Source organism: Aythya marila, assembly GCF_965140915.1.
Source record: "Aythya marila genome assembly, contig: HAP1_HAP1_SCAFFOLD_154, whole genome shotgun sequence".
Classification (NCBI taxonomy): domain Eukaryota; kingdom Metazoa; phylum Chordata; class Aves; order Anseriformes; family Anatidae; genus Aythya; species Aythya marila.
In genome coordinates, this window is record NW_028137218.1 from 708,497 (window position 1) to 726,702 (window position 18,206).

General features: G+C 48.4%; 1 protein-coding gene across 1 annotated transcript in view; it reads left to right on the forward strand.

The window, feature by feature from the left end:
• LOC309891055 (uncharacterized protein) overlaps positions 1-17,828 on the forward strand; it is a gene marked incomplete at both ends in the record, with an annotated part of 28,832 nt that extends 11,004 nt beyond the window's left edge. Inside the window, 3 exons of the mRNA XM_082785445.1 lie at positions 4,536-4,552; positions 6,559-7,494; positions 16,892-17,828. Coding sequence (XP_082641571.1) covers positions 4,536-4,552; positions 6,559-7,494; positions 16,892-17,828 — 1,890 coding nt within the window. The remainder of the gene's footprint in view (positions 1-4,535; positions 4,553-6,558; positions 7,495-16,891) is intronic.
• Between the last annotated feature and the right edge of the window lie 378 nt (positions 17,829-18,206).

Sequence of the window (18,206 nt, forward strand, 5' to 3'; positions counted from 1 at the left end):
TGATGGACAGTGGCTTGGCCAGCTCCTCTGCCAGTTCTCTCAGTACCCTTGGGTGGATCCCATCCGGCCTCATCGACTTGTGCACATCCAAGTGCCGTAGCAGGTCACCAACCAGTTCTTCGTGGATAGTGAGGGCCACATCCTGCTCCCCATCCCCTTCAACCAGCTCAGGGTACTGAGTATCCAGAGAACAACCGGTATTGCCGCTAAAGACTGAGGCAAAGAAGGCATTGAGCACCTCCGCCTTTTCCTCATCTCTTGTAACTAAGTTTCCCCCCGCATCCAGTAAAGGATGGAGATTCTCCTTAGTCCTCCTTTTTGTGTTGATGTATTTATAGAAACGTTTATGTTATCTTTAACGGCAGTAGCCAGATTGAGCTCCAGATGAGCTTTGGCTTTCCTAATTTTGTCCCTGCACAGCCTCGCTACATCCTTATAGTCCTCCCTAGTGGCCTGCCCACTTTTCCAAAGATTATAAACCCTTTTTTTTTCTCCTAAGATCAAGCCACAATTCTCTGTTGAGCCAGGCTGGTCTTCTTCCCCTCCAGCTCGTCTTTGGGCACGTGGGAACAGACCGTTCCTGTGCCATTAAAATTTCCCTCTTGAAGAGCGCCCAGCTTTCCTGGACGCCCCTGCCCTTCAGAACCGCCTCCCAAGGGACTCTACCAAGTAGTGTCCTGAGCAGCTCAAAGTCAGCCCTCCGAAAGTCCAATACAGCAGTTTTACTGGTCCCCTTCCTGGCCTCGCCAAGAATAGTGAACTCCACCATTTCGTGGTCACTCTGCCCAAGACAGCTCCCGACAATCACATCCTCCACCAGTCTTTCTCTGTTTGTGAAGAGAAGGTCTAGTGTAGAACCTACCAGTGTAGCTGGTAGGTTCACTAACCAGCTGCGTCAGGAAACTATCTTCCACGCTCTCCAGAAACCTCCTAGACTGCTTTCTCAGGGCTGTGTTGTGCTTCCAGGATATGTCAGGGAAGTTGAAGTCCCCCACGAGAACAAGCACTGAAGATTTCGCAACTTCTGTCAGTTGCCTGTAGAACTCCTCAGCCATCTCCTCATCCTGGTTCGGCGGTCTATAGCAGACCACGACCAGGACGCTCCGTGCTGCTGGATGGCTGTCTGTGGGAAGCTGGAGTGAGGCCTCTGCACCCTCACCTGGGAGGGAAGAGCTGAGATCCATCTCAGGCCCCCGGGGACAAGGTGAGGATTCTGTCCAGCTGCACATGGACTTGGGTCTTCTTTGCTCTCAGCTGTCTCCCTTTTCTTGTACATTAATCACATTCAAGTACATGAATGTGATTGTTGTCCTAAGCATTACAGGGGTAACTGCAAAAAAAATGAAGCAAGGAAAATATGCTTTCCACAACTCTGTGGTCAGATGAGTTGTTCACAAGGCTCATTCATCTGACAAGTGGACTGAACTAGAGGTTGCTCCATGTTCCTGCTTCCCTCCTGCATCATAACAGGAACACCTCCTCTGGAGCCCACAGCAGCCCCTGCTCCCAGTGCCACTCTCATCCAGCATTAGCCACTGCTCAAGCAAGAGAGCTGCAGACAGGTTCTCCTGCAAAGAGAAAGGCTGGTCTGGGGGGCTATTCTAAGACTTGCAATAGGTGTTCCTTGGAGAAGTCTGTTCTAACTTTGTCCTGCCTTCTTCTCTTCAACAGACAGCCATGTCCAATGTCAGCAAATGTCCAACACCAGCTTCCCCAATGAGTTCCTCCTCCTGCCATTTGCAGACACACGTGAGCTGCAGCTCCTGCACTTTGGGCTCTTCCTGGGCATCTACCTGGCTGCCCTCCTGGGCAATGGCCTCATCCTCACCACAGCCTGCGACCACCACCTCCACACCCCCATGTACTTCTTCCTCTTCAACCTTGCCCTCCTTGACCTGGGCTCCATCTCCACCACTGTCCCCAAAGCAATGGCTAATTCCCTGTGGGACACCAGGGCCATTTCCTTCTTTGGCTGTGTTACCCAGGTCTTTATGTTTGTTGCATTTGTCACAGCAGAGTTTTATCTTCTAATCATCATGGCCTATGACCGCTACATTGCCATCTGCAAACCCCTACACTATGGGAGAATAATGGCCAGCAAAACTTGTGTCAACATGGCAGAAGCTGCCTGGAGCAATGGCTTTCTCTATTCTGTGCTGCACACTGCCAATACCTTTTCCCTCCCACTCTGCCAAGGCAATGTCTTGGACCAGTTCTTCTGTGAACTTCCCCAGATCCTCAAGCTCTTCTGCTCAGATGCCTACCTCAGAGAAGTTGCATTCCTCATCTTTAGCGTTTGCTCAGGTACTGCATTTTTTGCTTTTCTGTTGCTGTCCTATGTGCAGATCTTCAAAGCTTTGCTGAGGATCCCCTCACAGCAGGGACAGAACAAAGCCTTTTGCACGTGCCTCCCTCACCTGGCCATTGTCTCCCTGTTCATCAGCAATATCATGTTTGCTTATCTGAAGCCCCCCTCTATTTCCTCCTCATCCCTTGATCTCTTGCTGGCAGTTCTGTACTCGGTGGTGCCTCCAGCAGTGAACCCCCTCATCTAGAGCATGAGGAACAAGGAGCTCAAGGATGCTGTTAGGAAACTGATTTGGGGAATGTTTTTCAGTACTCATAAAGTTTTTTTCACTCTCCAGAAGTGAAAATTGTGCATCCCATTCCAACACTTTTTTTTTTTTTTTTGCTTCTTTGTTTGTTTTTATCATTATTAATAAAATTGCTTTTTCCTTATTGTCATTTCGACTGTTTTTGCTCCTTGCATTCTGATATAAATGTTTGGATTCTTCCCACTACAATGAATGACTGAAACTGCTCTGTATCATATAAATGCTTTATACATGTACAAGTAACTGTGAGTCAGTGAAGGCTCTCATAACACTTTTGGTAATAAACAGGATAACTCATGTACACTGCCTGAAGGCTGGAATTTCCTAGCCAAGCCAGTGTCAAGAATAGGCCCAAAGAATTGCTCCCTACAAGAGTCTGTTCCTGCTTCGGTTCAGGATGGAACGGCTCATTGTTGCATTGTCACCTGTCAGAGACCAAGGGCTAGATTTAAGACTCACCTGTGGGTGTCTGCTCACAGCAGAGGCAGCGCATGGTCACTGCATTATGTAGCCAGGGCTGTTCCCACATGTGGCCTGTAGGTGGTGTCCTTCAAGAGGGGAATCTGGAGCTGCCTCCAGAACCCAGGGTACCTCCAGGGACAGCGGAGCATGGCATGAGCACTGACTGCAGCCCCTCTGAAAGTGAGAGATCTCCCACTGCGTGCTCAGTCACAAGGAAAGAAGTAAACCCAGGTATTCACAGGGAAACTGCTACTCTGCAGTCTCAGAGAAGAAAGTCTCTGAGCCCAGCCCTGAGCTCTACAATATCAAAACACTCTCTAATATCAGGCACTACACCACTGAGCCTCCTTCATTGCCTGTCCCTTCTGAAGAACTTATGACCATTCTTAGCAGCACTCCAGGGAGGCTGACGAGGCATAGGCAAGCTTGAGAGGTCGGCCTGTGCAAAACTCATGAAGTTCAACAAGGCAAAGTTCAAGGTCCCACATGTCCTTGGGGTAATCCCAAGGACAAATACAGGCTGGGCAGAGAATAGATTGAAAGCAGCCCTGAGGAGAAGAATGTGGGGGTGTTGGTGGAGCTCACCATGAGCCGGCAGTGTGTGCTTGCAGCCCAGAAAGCCAACCGTATCCTGGGCTACATCAACAGAAGCATAGCCAGCAGGGCAGGGGAGGGGATTCTCCCCCTCTACTCTGCTCTCACGAGACCCCACACAGAATACTTTGTTAGCTCTGGGGCTCCCAGGACAAGAAGGAAGTGGGAATATTAGAACAAGTCCAGAGGAGGGCCACAAAGATGATCACAGGGCTCAAGGTCCTCTCCTATGAAGGCAGGCTGAGAGTTGTGTTTTTTCAGCTTGCAGAAGAGAAGGCCCTGAGGAGACCTTCTAGCAGCCTTCCAATACCTAAAGGGGGCTGTCCTGGTTTCAGTTAGGACAGAGTTGGTTTTCTTCCTAGTAGCTGGTGGAATGCTGTCTTTTGGCTTGGGATGAGAAGAGTGCTGATAACATGTTGATGTTATAATTGTTGCAGAGCAGTGCTTACACCAAGCCAAGGACGTTTCAGCTTCTCACCTTCCAAGAGGCCAAAGACTGCTCTCCCGAAGACCAGAGTTGTGAGCTTGCTATTTGCCAGCTGTGCTGCCCTCCTGCAGGATCAACTCCACCATGGTCCCTGCAGGGAACATTGTGGAACATCAGCCCCGAGATCCCTTTCTGCAGAGTTATGCTCCATCCACTTGTCCCTCAGTCTATATGTATATTCAGGAATACACGGCCTGATGTACAGAATCTGGCACTAGTTCTTGTTGAATTTTATATTGTAGGCGACTGACCAATGTTCCAATCTATCAAGATGTCTCTGTAACGCCCCTCTACACTCAACTCAATTGACTAAGCCTACTAATATAGTAGATGTAGGGCAGTCTACTCATGCGCCTAAGCTCTCAAACACCTTTTAGAAAGTACTGTCTCTAAAGTACCGCTTCTCCATTAATCTACTCCCACTTTTGGGAATGAGAGAGATATGTTAAAGGGGAGGTTTATATTATTTAGCTAAATGACAAGGGACAGCTTCCAGGTTAGTGACAAGGCACAAAGGGAGGCCACATTTTTAGGCAGTCTGCACTGACAAAACTCTAATACCTACATTCCCAGTCTCTGAAGTCCTAACTTAAAGGATTACTGCTTAGTCGGACATCCTCGGGCACCTCAAATGTCAAATGGCATTTGCATTTGAACAACTCACTGTTCTTCTCTATCTCCTTTAATTACCGTGGGAGCTTAGCCTAGAGTATTTTGTACATATCTGAACAGAGGTGAGAGAAATCCCAAATTATTTGGGTTTGTGGCTGATAAGGAAGGTTCTGGGCCCCATTACAGGCCTAGGACATCAAACTCAGAATGAGATGCATCAGTTGACTCCCTGTGATCACTTCCCTCAGCTTGGGAAAATGTGATCCCTGCCAATCACATTCTGGGTGTCCTGCCTAAAAGTGGAAGATGACAAGGGAATTCTTTGATGAAACTTCTCCTGCTACAAGAAATGACACTGCTGGAAGTAAGTATCTCTCCTCAGCTGTGGGAGGGAACATCAGGGTTTGCTTCAGCCTGTTTCAATGTTGATAACCCTAGAGACCCAGGGATATCTCAAGGGACACAAGACAGGGCAGAGACAGTGAGGCCCTGGGCTGAAGCTGTGCTGCTGAGCTGGGTTGGGCTCTTGGACCCAAGGGGAGATCCTGGCAAGTGGGCAGTGCTGCAGAGAGACAGCTCTGCCCAGGAGCAGCTCCTCTGCACAGCGCAGCAGGGCTCGGGGCACTGCCTGCAGGGGACAAGGGCAGTGAGAGAAGGGAGGGAGATGTTAAAGGCAGTGTGAAGGGGGGAAGCTGAGAGCTCACTGCAGGAGAAATCTTCACAGCCCTGAATAGGGTAAGTCTGTGGCTGCAGGGCAGCACAGCTGTTGTTCCTGATGCCATCTCCAGATTTGCTGGCAAATCCCACACTCTACGGGAGCTTTCAGGAGCACTCTGCTTTCTCTATGGTAGAGAAGAATGACAAGGTCCAGAGCAGGGATTCTCTGCCGTAAATAACAGAGGGACAGGACATGAGGGTTCCTTCTAGAGGGGCTGGCTGTCGGCTGTGCAGCCGTTGTGCAGGCAGGGGTGTCCAGGGCTGTGGTGCAGAGTAGGGTCCCTGCAGTGCCCCAGGGGCTGTGTGCCGTGGCAGGGCCTCTGCTGCCTGCCAGGCTCAGCACTCAGCCTGCCTGGGGAGCTGCCCAGGGTGCTGTGGGGAGAAGCTGAGGGTAGAAGGGAAGGAAGGAGCTGTGACAGGGCAGGGCAGGGTCCTGCTGCTGCCCAGAGGCTGCTCCCTAGATCAGGCTGCTCACATTTCCACAGCACCCCATTGCATGTCTGGGGGAGATTCTTCACAGGGAAGACCAATGTCTGCTGTATCTGAAGGGAAGGCACTCTGTGAAGTTTCTGCTTTCACTTTTCTGTTTTGAAGGGCAGCTAGGGGGATGGTAATAGAGTTGTCAGGTTTGAACGAATGACTGAAGATCAGAGAACATTACACTGAAAGGTCTGTCGGTCTTTGAGGAAACTCACAATTTTGTTCCACACCCTTTCACCTAGAGATCACCAAAACCACTGTCACTGTTTCTTGAAAGATTGTTAGATATCCTGCTCAGGATCTGCAAATAGGGAAATACCTCTGGCCAGTGTGCACCTGAGATCCATACCTGGTGCTCTTTACCAGATGCTGTAAAGTAGTACTGACTTCTGATCTCACAGAGGATCTGCCTGATCCCTGACACCCTTAGACAGAAAAAAACATGGCTCACAGGAAAGAAGCAGTGTGTCTTGCTGTGGAGGGTTCTGTGAAATATGTTAGAGGTTTTGGTCACAGAAGTCTACCTAACTTGTGTCTGTCTTTTCCACCATGGACAGCCAGCCATGCCCTGAGACTGCAAATGTCCAACAGGAGCTTCCCCAACGAGTTTCTCCTCCTGCCATTTGCAGACACACGCCAGCTGCAGCTCCTGCACTTCGGGCTCTTCCTGGGAATCTACCTGGCTGCCCTCCTGGGCAATGGCCTCATCCTCACAGCTGTAGCCTGCAACCACCGCCTCCACACCCCCATGTACTTCTTCCTCTTCAATCTTGCCCTCCTTGACCTGGGCACTATTACCACCACTGTCCCCAAAGCCATGGCTAATTCCCTGTGGGACACCAGGGCCATTTCGTACTTGGGTTGTGCTACCCAGATTTTTATGTTTGCTCTCTTCATCGCAGCAGAGTTTTCTTTCCTCACCATCATGTCCTATGACCGCTACGTTGCCATCTGCAAACCCCTACACTATGAGACAATAATGGACAGCAGAACTTGTGCCAACATGGCAGCAGCTGCCTGGGGAAGTACTTTTCTCTATGCTGTGCTGCACACTGCCAATACCTTTTCCCTTCCCCTCTGCCAAGGCAATGCCCTGGACCAATTCTTCTGTGAAATTCCCCAGATCCTCAAGCTCTCCTGCTCACATACCTACCTCAGAGAACTTGGTCTTGTTGTGGCTACTTTATGTTTACTCTTTTTGTGTTTTGTTTTCATTGTGCTGTCATATGTGCAGATCTTCAAGACTGTGCTGAGGATCCCCTCACAGCAGGGACTGCACAAAGCCTTTTCCACGTGCCTCCCTCACCTGGCCGTGGTCTCCCTCTTCATCAGCACTGGCACATTTGCCTACCTGAAGCCCTCCTCCATGTCCTCCTCCTCCTTAAATCTTATGCTGGCAGTTCTGTATGCAGTGGTGCCTCCAGCAGTGAACCCCCTCATCTACAGCATGAGAAACCAGGAACTCAAGGATGCAGTTAGGAAAATGATGACAGAATGTTTCTCAGAGGCATTAATCTTCCTGTTTTCGTCTACATATCACTCATAACGTAACTTGTTACAAGCCCTGATTTTCTACTTTTAATTTTATTTTTATTTTGTTTTTATTATTTTTATTTTGTTTTTATTTGTTATTTATTTGCTTCAGTTGTCATAGTGTTTTACACAAAGATATGACATTATTCATTCCCTTCTACAGGCAAAGAAGAGCTCTGCTACACTAGGTAACACAGCAGCCATAGAGAAAGGAGCCTGGTGAATTATTTGCCATTCCTCTATTGAAATCAGTGGATCTAGTGAATCACCCCAAAAGACTCTGGAAATGGTGTGAACTCTATGATCCATGTGATCCATGGATTCTGTGATTCTTGTGAATCCCTTCCAACTCAGGATATTCCACGTGTGGAGAGTAGTTAGACTTGTTTGTGTCACTGATAGGCACCAACACAGGACAAAAGGGGAGTTGAACAGCTTGTTCCTGCTTTCTCTTGTATAAACTTAAAGATGGTGATCCACAATCTTGGTGTGAGAGACAGCTGAAGGAGGGAGTGTTCTAGTGGCAGGACAACCCTGTTTGGTGACAGAACAAAATATTGGCAGCTATAATGTCTAGAGTGAAAGCTTTTGCATGATTATTTGTAAAATGAATATTGATGTTAAGATCTCTGAATATGATAATGAGCTCAATGAAGTACATGATAAACATATGTGACTATAGTAGTCAACTCTGCACCCAAATCATGCTAAATGTCACTTCTCAGGTGGTGAGGGGATGGCAGGGTGGGGGGATGATGGTAACAGATAACAGTAGGATATGAAAGAGTGTTGGTGATAGGAGCATAATTTAGAGATAGGGAAAAAAGGAGTAAGAGTGAGGAAAAAGAAGGGGGGGGGGGGGGGAGGAAGAAGAACCTGGGGACCTTGTCCTGGTTTCAGTTAGGACAGAGTCAATTTTCTTCCTAGTAGCTGGTAGAATGCTATGTTTTGGCTTAGGATGAGAAGAGTGCTGATAACACCCTGATGTTTTAATTGTTGCAGAGCAGTGCTTACACCAAGCCAAGGACGTCTCAGCTTCTTGCTCTGTCCTGCCAACGGGCAGGCTGGGGGTGCAGCAAGAGTTGGGAGGGGACAGACCCAGGACAGGTGACCCAAACTAGCCAAAGGGGTATTCCATACCATCTGACATCATGCTAAACACTATATAGGGGTGGCTAGCCGGGGGAGGGGGCCGGACTGCTCGGGGTTAGGCTGGGCATCAATCAGCAGGTGGTGAGCAATTGCATTATGCATCACTTGTTTGTACAAATTATTAGTAGTAGTACTATTATCATCATTATTGTTACTATTATTGTTATTGTTATTATAGTTATTATTATTATTGTTATTATTATTTTCCTGTCTTAATAAACTGTCTTTATCTCAACTCATGGGCTTCACTTTCCTGTGTCTCTCCCCCATCCCGGAGAGGGAGAGGGGAGGGTGAGTGAACAGCTGCATGGTGTTTAGCTGCTGGCCGGGTTAAACCACAACAGTCCTTTTGGCGCCCAATGTGGGGCACGAAGGGTTGAGATAATGACAGATCTGACCAGAGTGTGTTAAACTAAAATTGGTATAAGTATTAGACCTGCTTAATAGTCACTTGTCATAATGCTGATTGCTTTAATCTCAACTCTGCTGCACCTGCTTTCCAAATTGAGTATTATAGTACATTATTTTCCGTATTTGCTCTCTGTCATGTTGTTTATCCTCTCCGGGCCCTGGTTTAAGATCATTATGGTACTGTGCGTTGTAACAGTGGCTTATGAGACGATGAAATATCTGGTCATGACTCTAACTTGGTATTTGTACTCAGCAAAGTCGTCGACTCTATACTTTGGAAATCATATCTCAGAAACTATTAGCAATCATACCTATTGCCTTTTTTCAGCAGGGAGTCAATCTGTGGAGGGGAAAGGGGAAGATATTTTTTCTCACTCGTTCACTCTCCCTTTCTCCTTCACCACCCCCTTTTCCTCCTTGATCACTCTCCCTTTCTCCTTCACCACCCTCTTATCCTCCGAGCTTGTTACAATAGCTCTCTAAGATATTGAATATCCTTGGGATACTTAGACCAGCATGGTCTTGTTGTTATGCCTCCTGAATGTGCTTCAGGTTTTGCTTAAATTTAAACAACTACTTAGGAATCTCATCCAGAGATCTGCCCGGAGGCAGTATAGTTGTGAGTGGCAGGGAGTATGGGAGGATATGGGCAGGCATTTAGAGCAGTGGACACCTCCAGTGTTTTGGAAATTCACCCCTGAACAACTGCAAAATCCTCAAAAACTGGCAGAATGCTTGAAAAAAAAGGTGTCATGACTCTGGCAGTTCCAAAGTGACACAAATCATTGTAACGTGCTGGGGCCTGACTCATGCCTATCGAGCTGCAAATGATATTACTATCAACTCAGTGACAGACCCTATGGCCACTCCAAGTCCTGTGAGAGATCCAATGGCCACTGCGACCCCTACAATGGACTCTGCAGCCACTCTAGCTCCAGTTCCTGCAAACGCTCCAGTTCCTGCAGCCACTCCAGTTCCAGTTCCTGCAGCTGCTCCAGTTCCTGCAGCTACTCCAGTTCCAGTTCCTGCAGCTGCTCCAGCTCCTGTGGCTGGGTCAGAGAAACGAGCTGTAGCAGTGCAAGCTGCCCCTGTAGAGGAGGTGAAAAAATGGTATAGTGATTCAGGTCGTTTAGAACACAGAGAGTCTTCTGCCAAATCTAGGTATAGAGACGACAATGCTGGGCCATCAGGGATTCAGGAGGAGGAACATGAGGATGCTGAAAAATCAACAGTAACTACCAAAAAGCTATACCAGTGTGAGCTATGAGATGTACAAAAAGATTTTGGTTGTTGCATAGGTGAGCAGCTTGTCATCTGGCTACTCCAGTGCTGGGACACTGGAGCCAATTGTGTAGAATTAGACGGCAGGGAAGCCAGGCGGCTGGGATCCCTTGCTAGAGACGCAGGCATTGACAAAGCAATTGCAGATGGAGCACAATCTCACAACCTCTGGAGGCATCTCCTCTCAGCTGTGAGGGAAAGGTATCCCTTCAAGGAAGAACTTTTATGTCTACCAGGCAAGTGGACCACTATGGAGAAGGGAATCCAGTACCTGAGAGAATGAGCTGTACGGGAGGTGATTTATGAGGACCCAGACCTCAGACAAACATCCAAAGATCCAGATGAAGTCAGGTGTACACGACCCATGTGGCGGAAGTTTGTACGGAGTGCACCATCATCATATGCCAGCTCATTGGTGTCGTGGTTCCGCTCGAGTGGGCAGCCGAGCTCCACCACAGCCGCTCTCTCACTCCCCCTCCTCAAAGAGGAATGGGGAGAAAATATGTGAAAAGGGCTCAAGGGTTGAGATTAGGACGAGAAAATCACACAATAATTATTGTAACGGGCAAAACAGACTCAGCATAAGAAGATAGTAAGATTTATTGCTCATTACTAACGAGCTAGAGAAGTGAGAAACAAAGAAAAGAAACCAAAAGCACCTTCCCCCCCCATCCACCCTCTTCCACCTCCTCCCCCCGAGTGGCGCAGGGGAACGGGCAAATGGGGCTTATGGTCAGTCTACAGCACTTCTCTGCCGCTCCTTCTCGGTCACTCTCATCCCCTGTGCTGTGGGGTCCCACCCATGGGATGCAGTCCTTGATGAACTGATCCAGCGTGGGCTTCCCATAGGCAGCAGCTCTTCCAGAACTGCTCCAGATATGGGTCCGTACCATGGGGTCCATCCCTCAGGAGAAAACTGCTCCAACCTGGCCCCCCTACGGGCAGCAGCTCCTACCAGGTCACCTGCTCCTGCGTGGTCTCCTCTCCACGGGCTACAGGTCCGGCCCGGAATCTGCTCTGGCAGGGGTCTTTCACAGGCAGCAGCCTCCGTCAGTGCAGGGCCACCTGCTCCACCGTGATCTCCTCCACGGGCTGCAGCGTGGAACCCTGCTCCACCGTGGTACTCCATGGGCTGCAGGGGGACAGCCTGCTTCACCATGGGCCTCACCACAGGCCACAGGGGACTTTTGCTCCGGTGCCTGGAGCACCTCTCTCCCTCCTTCTTCACTGACCTTGGCACCTGCAAGGCCGTTCCTCACTCCCTTGACTCTCCCGGCTGCTGTGTGGTGCAGCATTTTTTTCCCTGTCTTAAATATGCTCTCCTAGAGGCACAAAACAACATCGCTTATTGGCTCAGCTCTGGAAAACAATGAGGCCCTTGCCAAACATGGGGCAGCTTCTAGATCTTTCTCACAGAAACCACCCCTATGGCCCCCTGCTACCAAAACCTTGCCACGTAAACCCACTACAATTGGCAATAATGGCCTGGAAAGACGATGAGGAACCTACAGTGGATAAAGTGGCTAAACAACTCTGGCAGTACGAAAAGTCTCTCCTCTTCCTTACAGGCCTGTGTCTCAGCTGTGGAGAAACTTTCAGAAGAATTCCACCAACTTAAAGAGAATTTATCTTTCTCCCCACCTAAACGAACCAGTGTCCACCAACTAAAAGAGAATACATTGGAGAAACTTTCTGAAAAGGTCCACCAACTTGAAGAGAGTTTATTTTCTTCCCCACCTGTACAAAGCAGTGTCTCAGCTATCAGGAGTGAGCATTCATCCACACAAGGAAGACAATATGGTGGGTACACACCCCGTGCCACACTGTGGTTTTACCTACATGACCATGGAGAGGACATGAGAAAATGGGATGGAAAATCTTCCTTGACCCTGGAGGCACGGGTATGGGAGTTGCAAAAGAAAACAATTGGGAAAAAGAGGTTCTCTGAAAAATTTGCTGCTCCAATTTCCAGCAGGCAGTCCTTTAGACACAGGAACAGAGATTCTGACTAGGATTAGAGGGGCACTGCCTCCAGCCAGGGGGAGAAGAGGGACAACTGAGTTTATTGGACTGTGTGGATTTGGTGGCCTGGCATGTCAGATGCACAGAAGTAGAAGGCTTTAGTAGATAACAGTGCACAGTGTACTATAATACCATCAAGCTATAAAGGGCCAGAACCCATCTGCATTTATGGGGTGATGGGGGGATCCCAGCAGTTAACTATATTGGAGGCTGAAGTGAGTCTGACTGGGAATGAGTGGCAAAAACATCATATTGTGACTGGCTCAGATGCTCCGTGCATCCTTGGCATAGACTATCTCAGGAAAGGATATTTCAAGGACCCAAAAGGGCTTTTGGCATAGCTGTCTTAGAGACAGAGGACATTAAACAGTTGTCTACCTTGCCTGGTCTCTCAGAGGACCCTTCTGTTGTGGGGATGCTGAGGGTCGAAGAACAGCAAGTGCTAATTGCTACCACAACTGTGCACTGGCAGCAATATCGCACCAACCAAGACTCCCTGATTCCCATCCATAAGCTAATTCATCAATTGGAGAGCCAAGGAGTAATCAGCAAGACTCATTCACCTTTCAATAGTCCCATATAGCCAGTGCGAAAGTCTAATGGTGAGTGGAGACTAACGGTGGACTATCATGGCCTGAACAAACTCATGCCACCACTGAGTGCTGCAGTGCCAGACATGCTGGAACTCCAGTACAAACTAGAATCAAAAGCAGCCAAGGGGTATGCCACAACTGATATCGCTAATGCATTTTATTCCATCCCTTTAGCAGCAGCGTGCAGGCCAGTTTCCTTTCACTTGGAGGGGTGTCCAATACACCTGGAGTTGGCTACCCCAGGGGTGGAAACACAGCCCTACCATTTGCCATGGGCTGATCCAGTCTACGCTAGAGCAGGGGGAAGCTCCTAAACATCCGCAGTACATCAGTGACATCATTGTGTGGGGTGGAACAGCAGAGGAAGTTTTCGAGAAAAGGAAGAAAATAGTCCAAATCCTTCTGAAAGCCGGTTTTGCCATAAAACAAAATAAAGTCAAAGGACCTGCACGAGAGATCCAGATTTTAGGAATAAAATGGCAAGATGGATGCTGTCAAATCCCAATGGATGTGATCAACAAAATAACAGCTATGTCTCCACCAACTAGCAAAAAAGAAACACAGACTTTCCTAGGTGTTGTGAGGTTTTGGAGAATGCACATCCCAAATTACAGTCTGATTGTAAACCCGCTCTGCCAAGTAACCCGTAAGAAGAATGAGTTTGAATGGGGTCCTGAACAACGACAAGCCTTTGAACAAATCAAGCAGGAAATAGTTCATGCAGTAGCCCTTGGGCCAGTTCGAACAGGACCAGATGTAAAGAATGTGCTCTACACTGCAGCCGGGGAGAACGGCCCCACCTGGAGCCTCTGGCAGAAAGAACCTGGGGAAACTCGATGTCAACCCCTAGGGTTTTGGAGTCGGGGATACAGAAGATGTGAGGCCCGCTACACTCCAATAAAAAAGGAGATGTTGGCAGCATATGAAGGAGTTCGATCTGCTTTGGAGGTGGTCGGTACAGCACAGCTCCTTCTGGCATCCCGACTGCTGGTACTAGGCTGGATGTTCAAAGGAAGGGTCTCCTCTACACATCATGCAACTGATGCTACATGGAGCAAGTGGGTTGCACTGATTACTCAGCGGGCTTGAATAGGAAACCCCAGTCACCCAGAAATATTGGAAGTGATTATGGACTGGCCAGAAGGCAAATACTTTGGGATATCATCAGAGGAGGAGGTGGGTCATGCTTAAGAAGCCCCACTGTACAACCAGTTACCAGAGAATGAGAAGAAATATGCCCTGTTCACTGATAGGTCCTGTCGTATTGTGGAGAAGCATTGGAGATGGAAGGCTGCTGTATGGAGTCCTTCAAGACGAGTTGCAGAAGCTGCTGAGGGAGAAGGTGAATCGAGTCAGTTTGCAGAAGTGAAGGCCATTCAGCTGACTTTAGATATTGCTGAATGAGAAAAGTGGACAGTTCTCTATCTCTACACTGATTCATGGATGGTAGAAAATGTCCTGTGCAGGTGGTTACAGCAATGGAAGCAAAACAACTGGCAGCGCAGGGGTAAACCCATGTGGGCTGCTGCACTGCGGCAAGATATTGCGGCCCGTGTAGAGAACCAGGTTGTAAAGGTATGCCACGTAGATGCTCGTGTGCCCAAGAATCAGGCTACTGAAGAACATCAAAACAACCAGCAGGTGGATCAGGCTGCTAAGATTGAAGTGGTTCAGGTGGACCTGGACTGGCAACATAAAGGTGAATTATTTATAGCCCGATGGGCCCATGACACGTCAGGCCATCAGGGTAGAGATGCAACATACATGTGGGCTTGTGATCGAGGGGTGGACCTGACCGTATAGCTATACGGACAATATAGCACAGGTTATTTAGGACTTTGAAACATGCACTTCAATCAAGCAAGCCAAATGGTCAAAGCCTCTTTGGTATGGAGGACAATGGCTGAAATACAAATATGGAGAGGCCTGGCAGATTGATTACATCACACTCCCTCAAACACACAAGGGCAAGCACCATGCACCTACAATGGTGGAAGCAACCACCAGATGGCTGGAAACATGTCCTGTGCCCCATGCCACCACCCAGAACACTATCCTAGGCCTTGAGAAGCAAGTCCTATGGCAACATGGCACCTCAGAAAGAATTGAGTCAGACAATGAGACACATTTCCGAAACAACCTTATAGACACTTGGGCCAAAGAACATGGTATCGAGTGGGTGTAACACATCCCTTATCATGTACCAGCCTCCGGGAAAATGGAGCTATACAATGGAGTGTTAAGGACAACACTGAAGGCAATGGGTGCTGGGACATTCAAACATTGGGAAATATATTTACCAAAAGCCACCTGGTTAGTCAACACTAGGTGATCTGTAAAAAAGCTGGACATGCCCAATCAAACATGTTATGTTCTGCAGAAGGAGATAAAGTCCCTGTAGTACACATAAAAAACGTCCTGGGGAAGACAGTCTGGGCTATTCCTGCCACAGGCAGAGGAATGATATGCTGAACAATTAATATGGGGAGGCTGGCTGGGGTGGGAAGACCAGCTGCTTGGGGATAGGTTGGGCATCGGTCAGTGGGTGGTGAGCAATTGCATTGTGCATCACTTGTTTTGTACACATGATTATGAGTAGTACTATTAGCATTATTATTATTTTCCTTTGCTTTCTGTGCTAATATACTGTCTTTATCTCAACTCAAAGGCTTTAATTTTTTCTGCATTCTCTCCTTCATCCCAGAGAGGGAGTGGGGAGCATGAACAAATGGCTGTGTGGTGCTTAGCTGCTGGTTGGGTTAAACCACAACATCATGGTAGAAACACTCACCCTAATAGCAGAAAGCATACTTTCAAAATCCATCTACCCTTTGTTCAGAGAGGAGCAGTTGGTGATGACATCAGTCTGCTTCAAGCACCACACCCCAGCAGAGACCCTGCTGCCTCCAGGAGCTGTCAGCCCTGAGGCCTTGGGGACACTTCAAGGGAGCCCAATGGCACAGAGCAAGCGATGCCATGGTCGGGTTCTGTGCTGCTGAGCTGGGCTGGGCTCCTGGGCACAAGGGGAGCTCCTGGCAAGAGGGCAGAGCTGCAGAGATACAGCTCTGCCCAGAAGCAGCTCCTCTGCACAGCGCAGCAGGGCTGGGGGCTCTCACCACAGGTGGCACAGGGAGAGGAGAGAAGGAGAGAGGGCTTGGAGGCAGTGAGGAGTGCAGCAACAGTGGGCAGCGTGTGGCAGGACAGATTTGCAGCCTCTTGACACCATGAGGCTCTGGCAGCAGGGCAAAGCAGGTGGGGTTGCCAGAGGGGTCTTCTACAGCTGGCACATCCGATGCCTGATACAGCATCTGTCCAGACTGTTCTCTCTGTTTCTGAAGTGCTTTAGAGAATGGCATTTATGAGAGGGCATTTCAAGAGGAAGATTGAGGCTTGATTTATCTGAAGGGTAAGTCTTTTTCTGCAGTCTGTGCTTTCAGATTCCTGCAGTGGAGGGGAGGCAGGTTTCATGGTAATGGACTCTCAGTATTTTGCAGGAGACTCAGATGCCCAGGATTTCTGTTTTAGAAAAACTCATCAGGTGTGGTGGGGTAGCAACAACAAACAATCTGACCCCATAAAAGGAAAATTAAAACAAAAAATCCATATATATATATATCTGATCTGAAGTTAGGTGACCTGGGAGCAACACTGGGGCAAAGTTCTTTGATATCGGGGGTGAAGTGAGTCTGAGATTACTCTGTGTTCCTCTTTACTTCTGCCAGGGCATAACTGACTCTTCCATTTCCCACAGAGGAGTCCCCTGCTCACAGGGATACCCTCAGGCAGCATCAGGAAGAACTTATGAAAAGGACCTGCCAAATGACTTCCTGGAAGTGGATAATGTTTTTGGCAATTTTAAATAAGAGATGGGATGAGTTTTCTTCTGATAAGTCGGTTGTACGTTATTACTGTTCTTTCTCTTCTTTGTGCAGGACCACATCCCCAGAAAAGCAGATGTCCAATAGAAGCTCCATAACTGAGTTTCTCCTGCTGCCTTTCGCAGACACACGTGAGCTGCAGCTCCTGTATTTCGGGATCTTCCTGGGCATCTACCTGGCTGCCCTCCTGGGCAACGGCCTCATCCTCACAGCTGTAGCCTGTGACCACTGCCTCCACACCCCCATGTACTTCTTCCTCCTCAACCTTGCCCTCCTTGACCTTGGATCCATCTCCACCACTGTTCCCAAAGCCATGGCTAATTCCCTCTGGGACACCAGGGCCATCTCCTATCAAGCGTGTGCTGCACAGGTCTTCTTTTTTGTCTTCTTGGTTGGAGCAGAATATTGTTTTCTCACCATCATGGCCTACGACCGCTACATTGCCATCTGCAAACCCCTGCACTACGGGAGCCTTCTGGGCAGCAGAGTTTGTGTCCAGATGGCAGCAGCTGCCTGGGGCAGTGGCTTTCTCAATGCTGTCCTGCACACGGCCATTACATTTTTACTGCCCCTCTGCCAAGGCAATGCTGTGGACCAGTTCTTCTGTGAAATTTCCCAGATCCTCAAGCTCTCCTGCTCTCATGCCTACCTCACAGAAGTTGGGGAACTTGTATTTAGTTTTTCTTTAGCATTTGGCTGTTTTTTCTTCCTTGTGTTGTCCTATGTGCAGATCTTCAAGGCTGTGCTGAGGATTCCCTCTGAGCAGGGTCAGCACAAAGTCTTTTCCACGTGCATCCCTCACCTGGCCGTGGTCTCCCTGTTTGTCAGCACCATCATGTTTGCCTACCTGAAGCCCCTCTCCATCTCTTCTCCATCCCTGGACCTGATGGTGGCAGTTCTCTACTCGGTGCTGCCTCCAGTAGGGAACCCTTTCATCTACAGCATGAGGAACAAGGAACTCAAGCAAGCTCTATGGAAACTGATGACTTGATGTGTTTCAGAAGAAATTAATTTTCAATCTACTTCTGCAAATGATTTAAAATGTCACTTATTAAAAGAACAGACTATATTCTCTTTCTTTTTTCTTTGTGTGTGTCTGTGTGTATACGAGCATGTGTTTTTAGTAGTGGTATTTTTTAGTTTCAATTCATCAATGGATTTCCAATAAACTGTCATTATTTGTCCCACTTCCATTTCAGTATGTATGTGTTGAATGTATATACTGAAACTCTATACATGAGGAGCCTATCTCCCTGTGAACTTAAACAAAAGAAAGGATCCTGCAGTGCCTTCTTTGTCTGACGTCCTTCCTCTGAGACCTGGTCTGGATCTGCAGGGCCAGTGCCCGTGTGCAGAGGAAAAGAGTCCC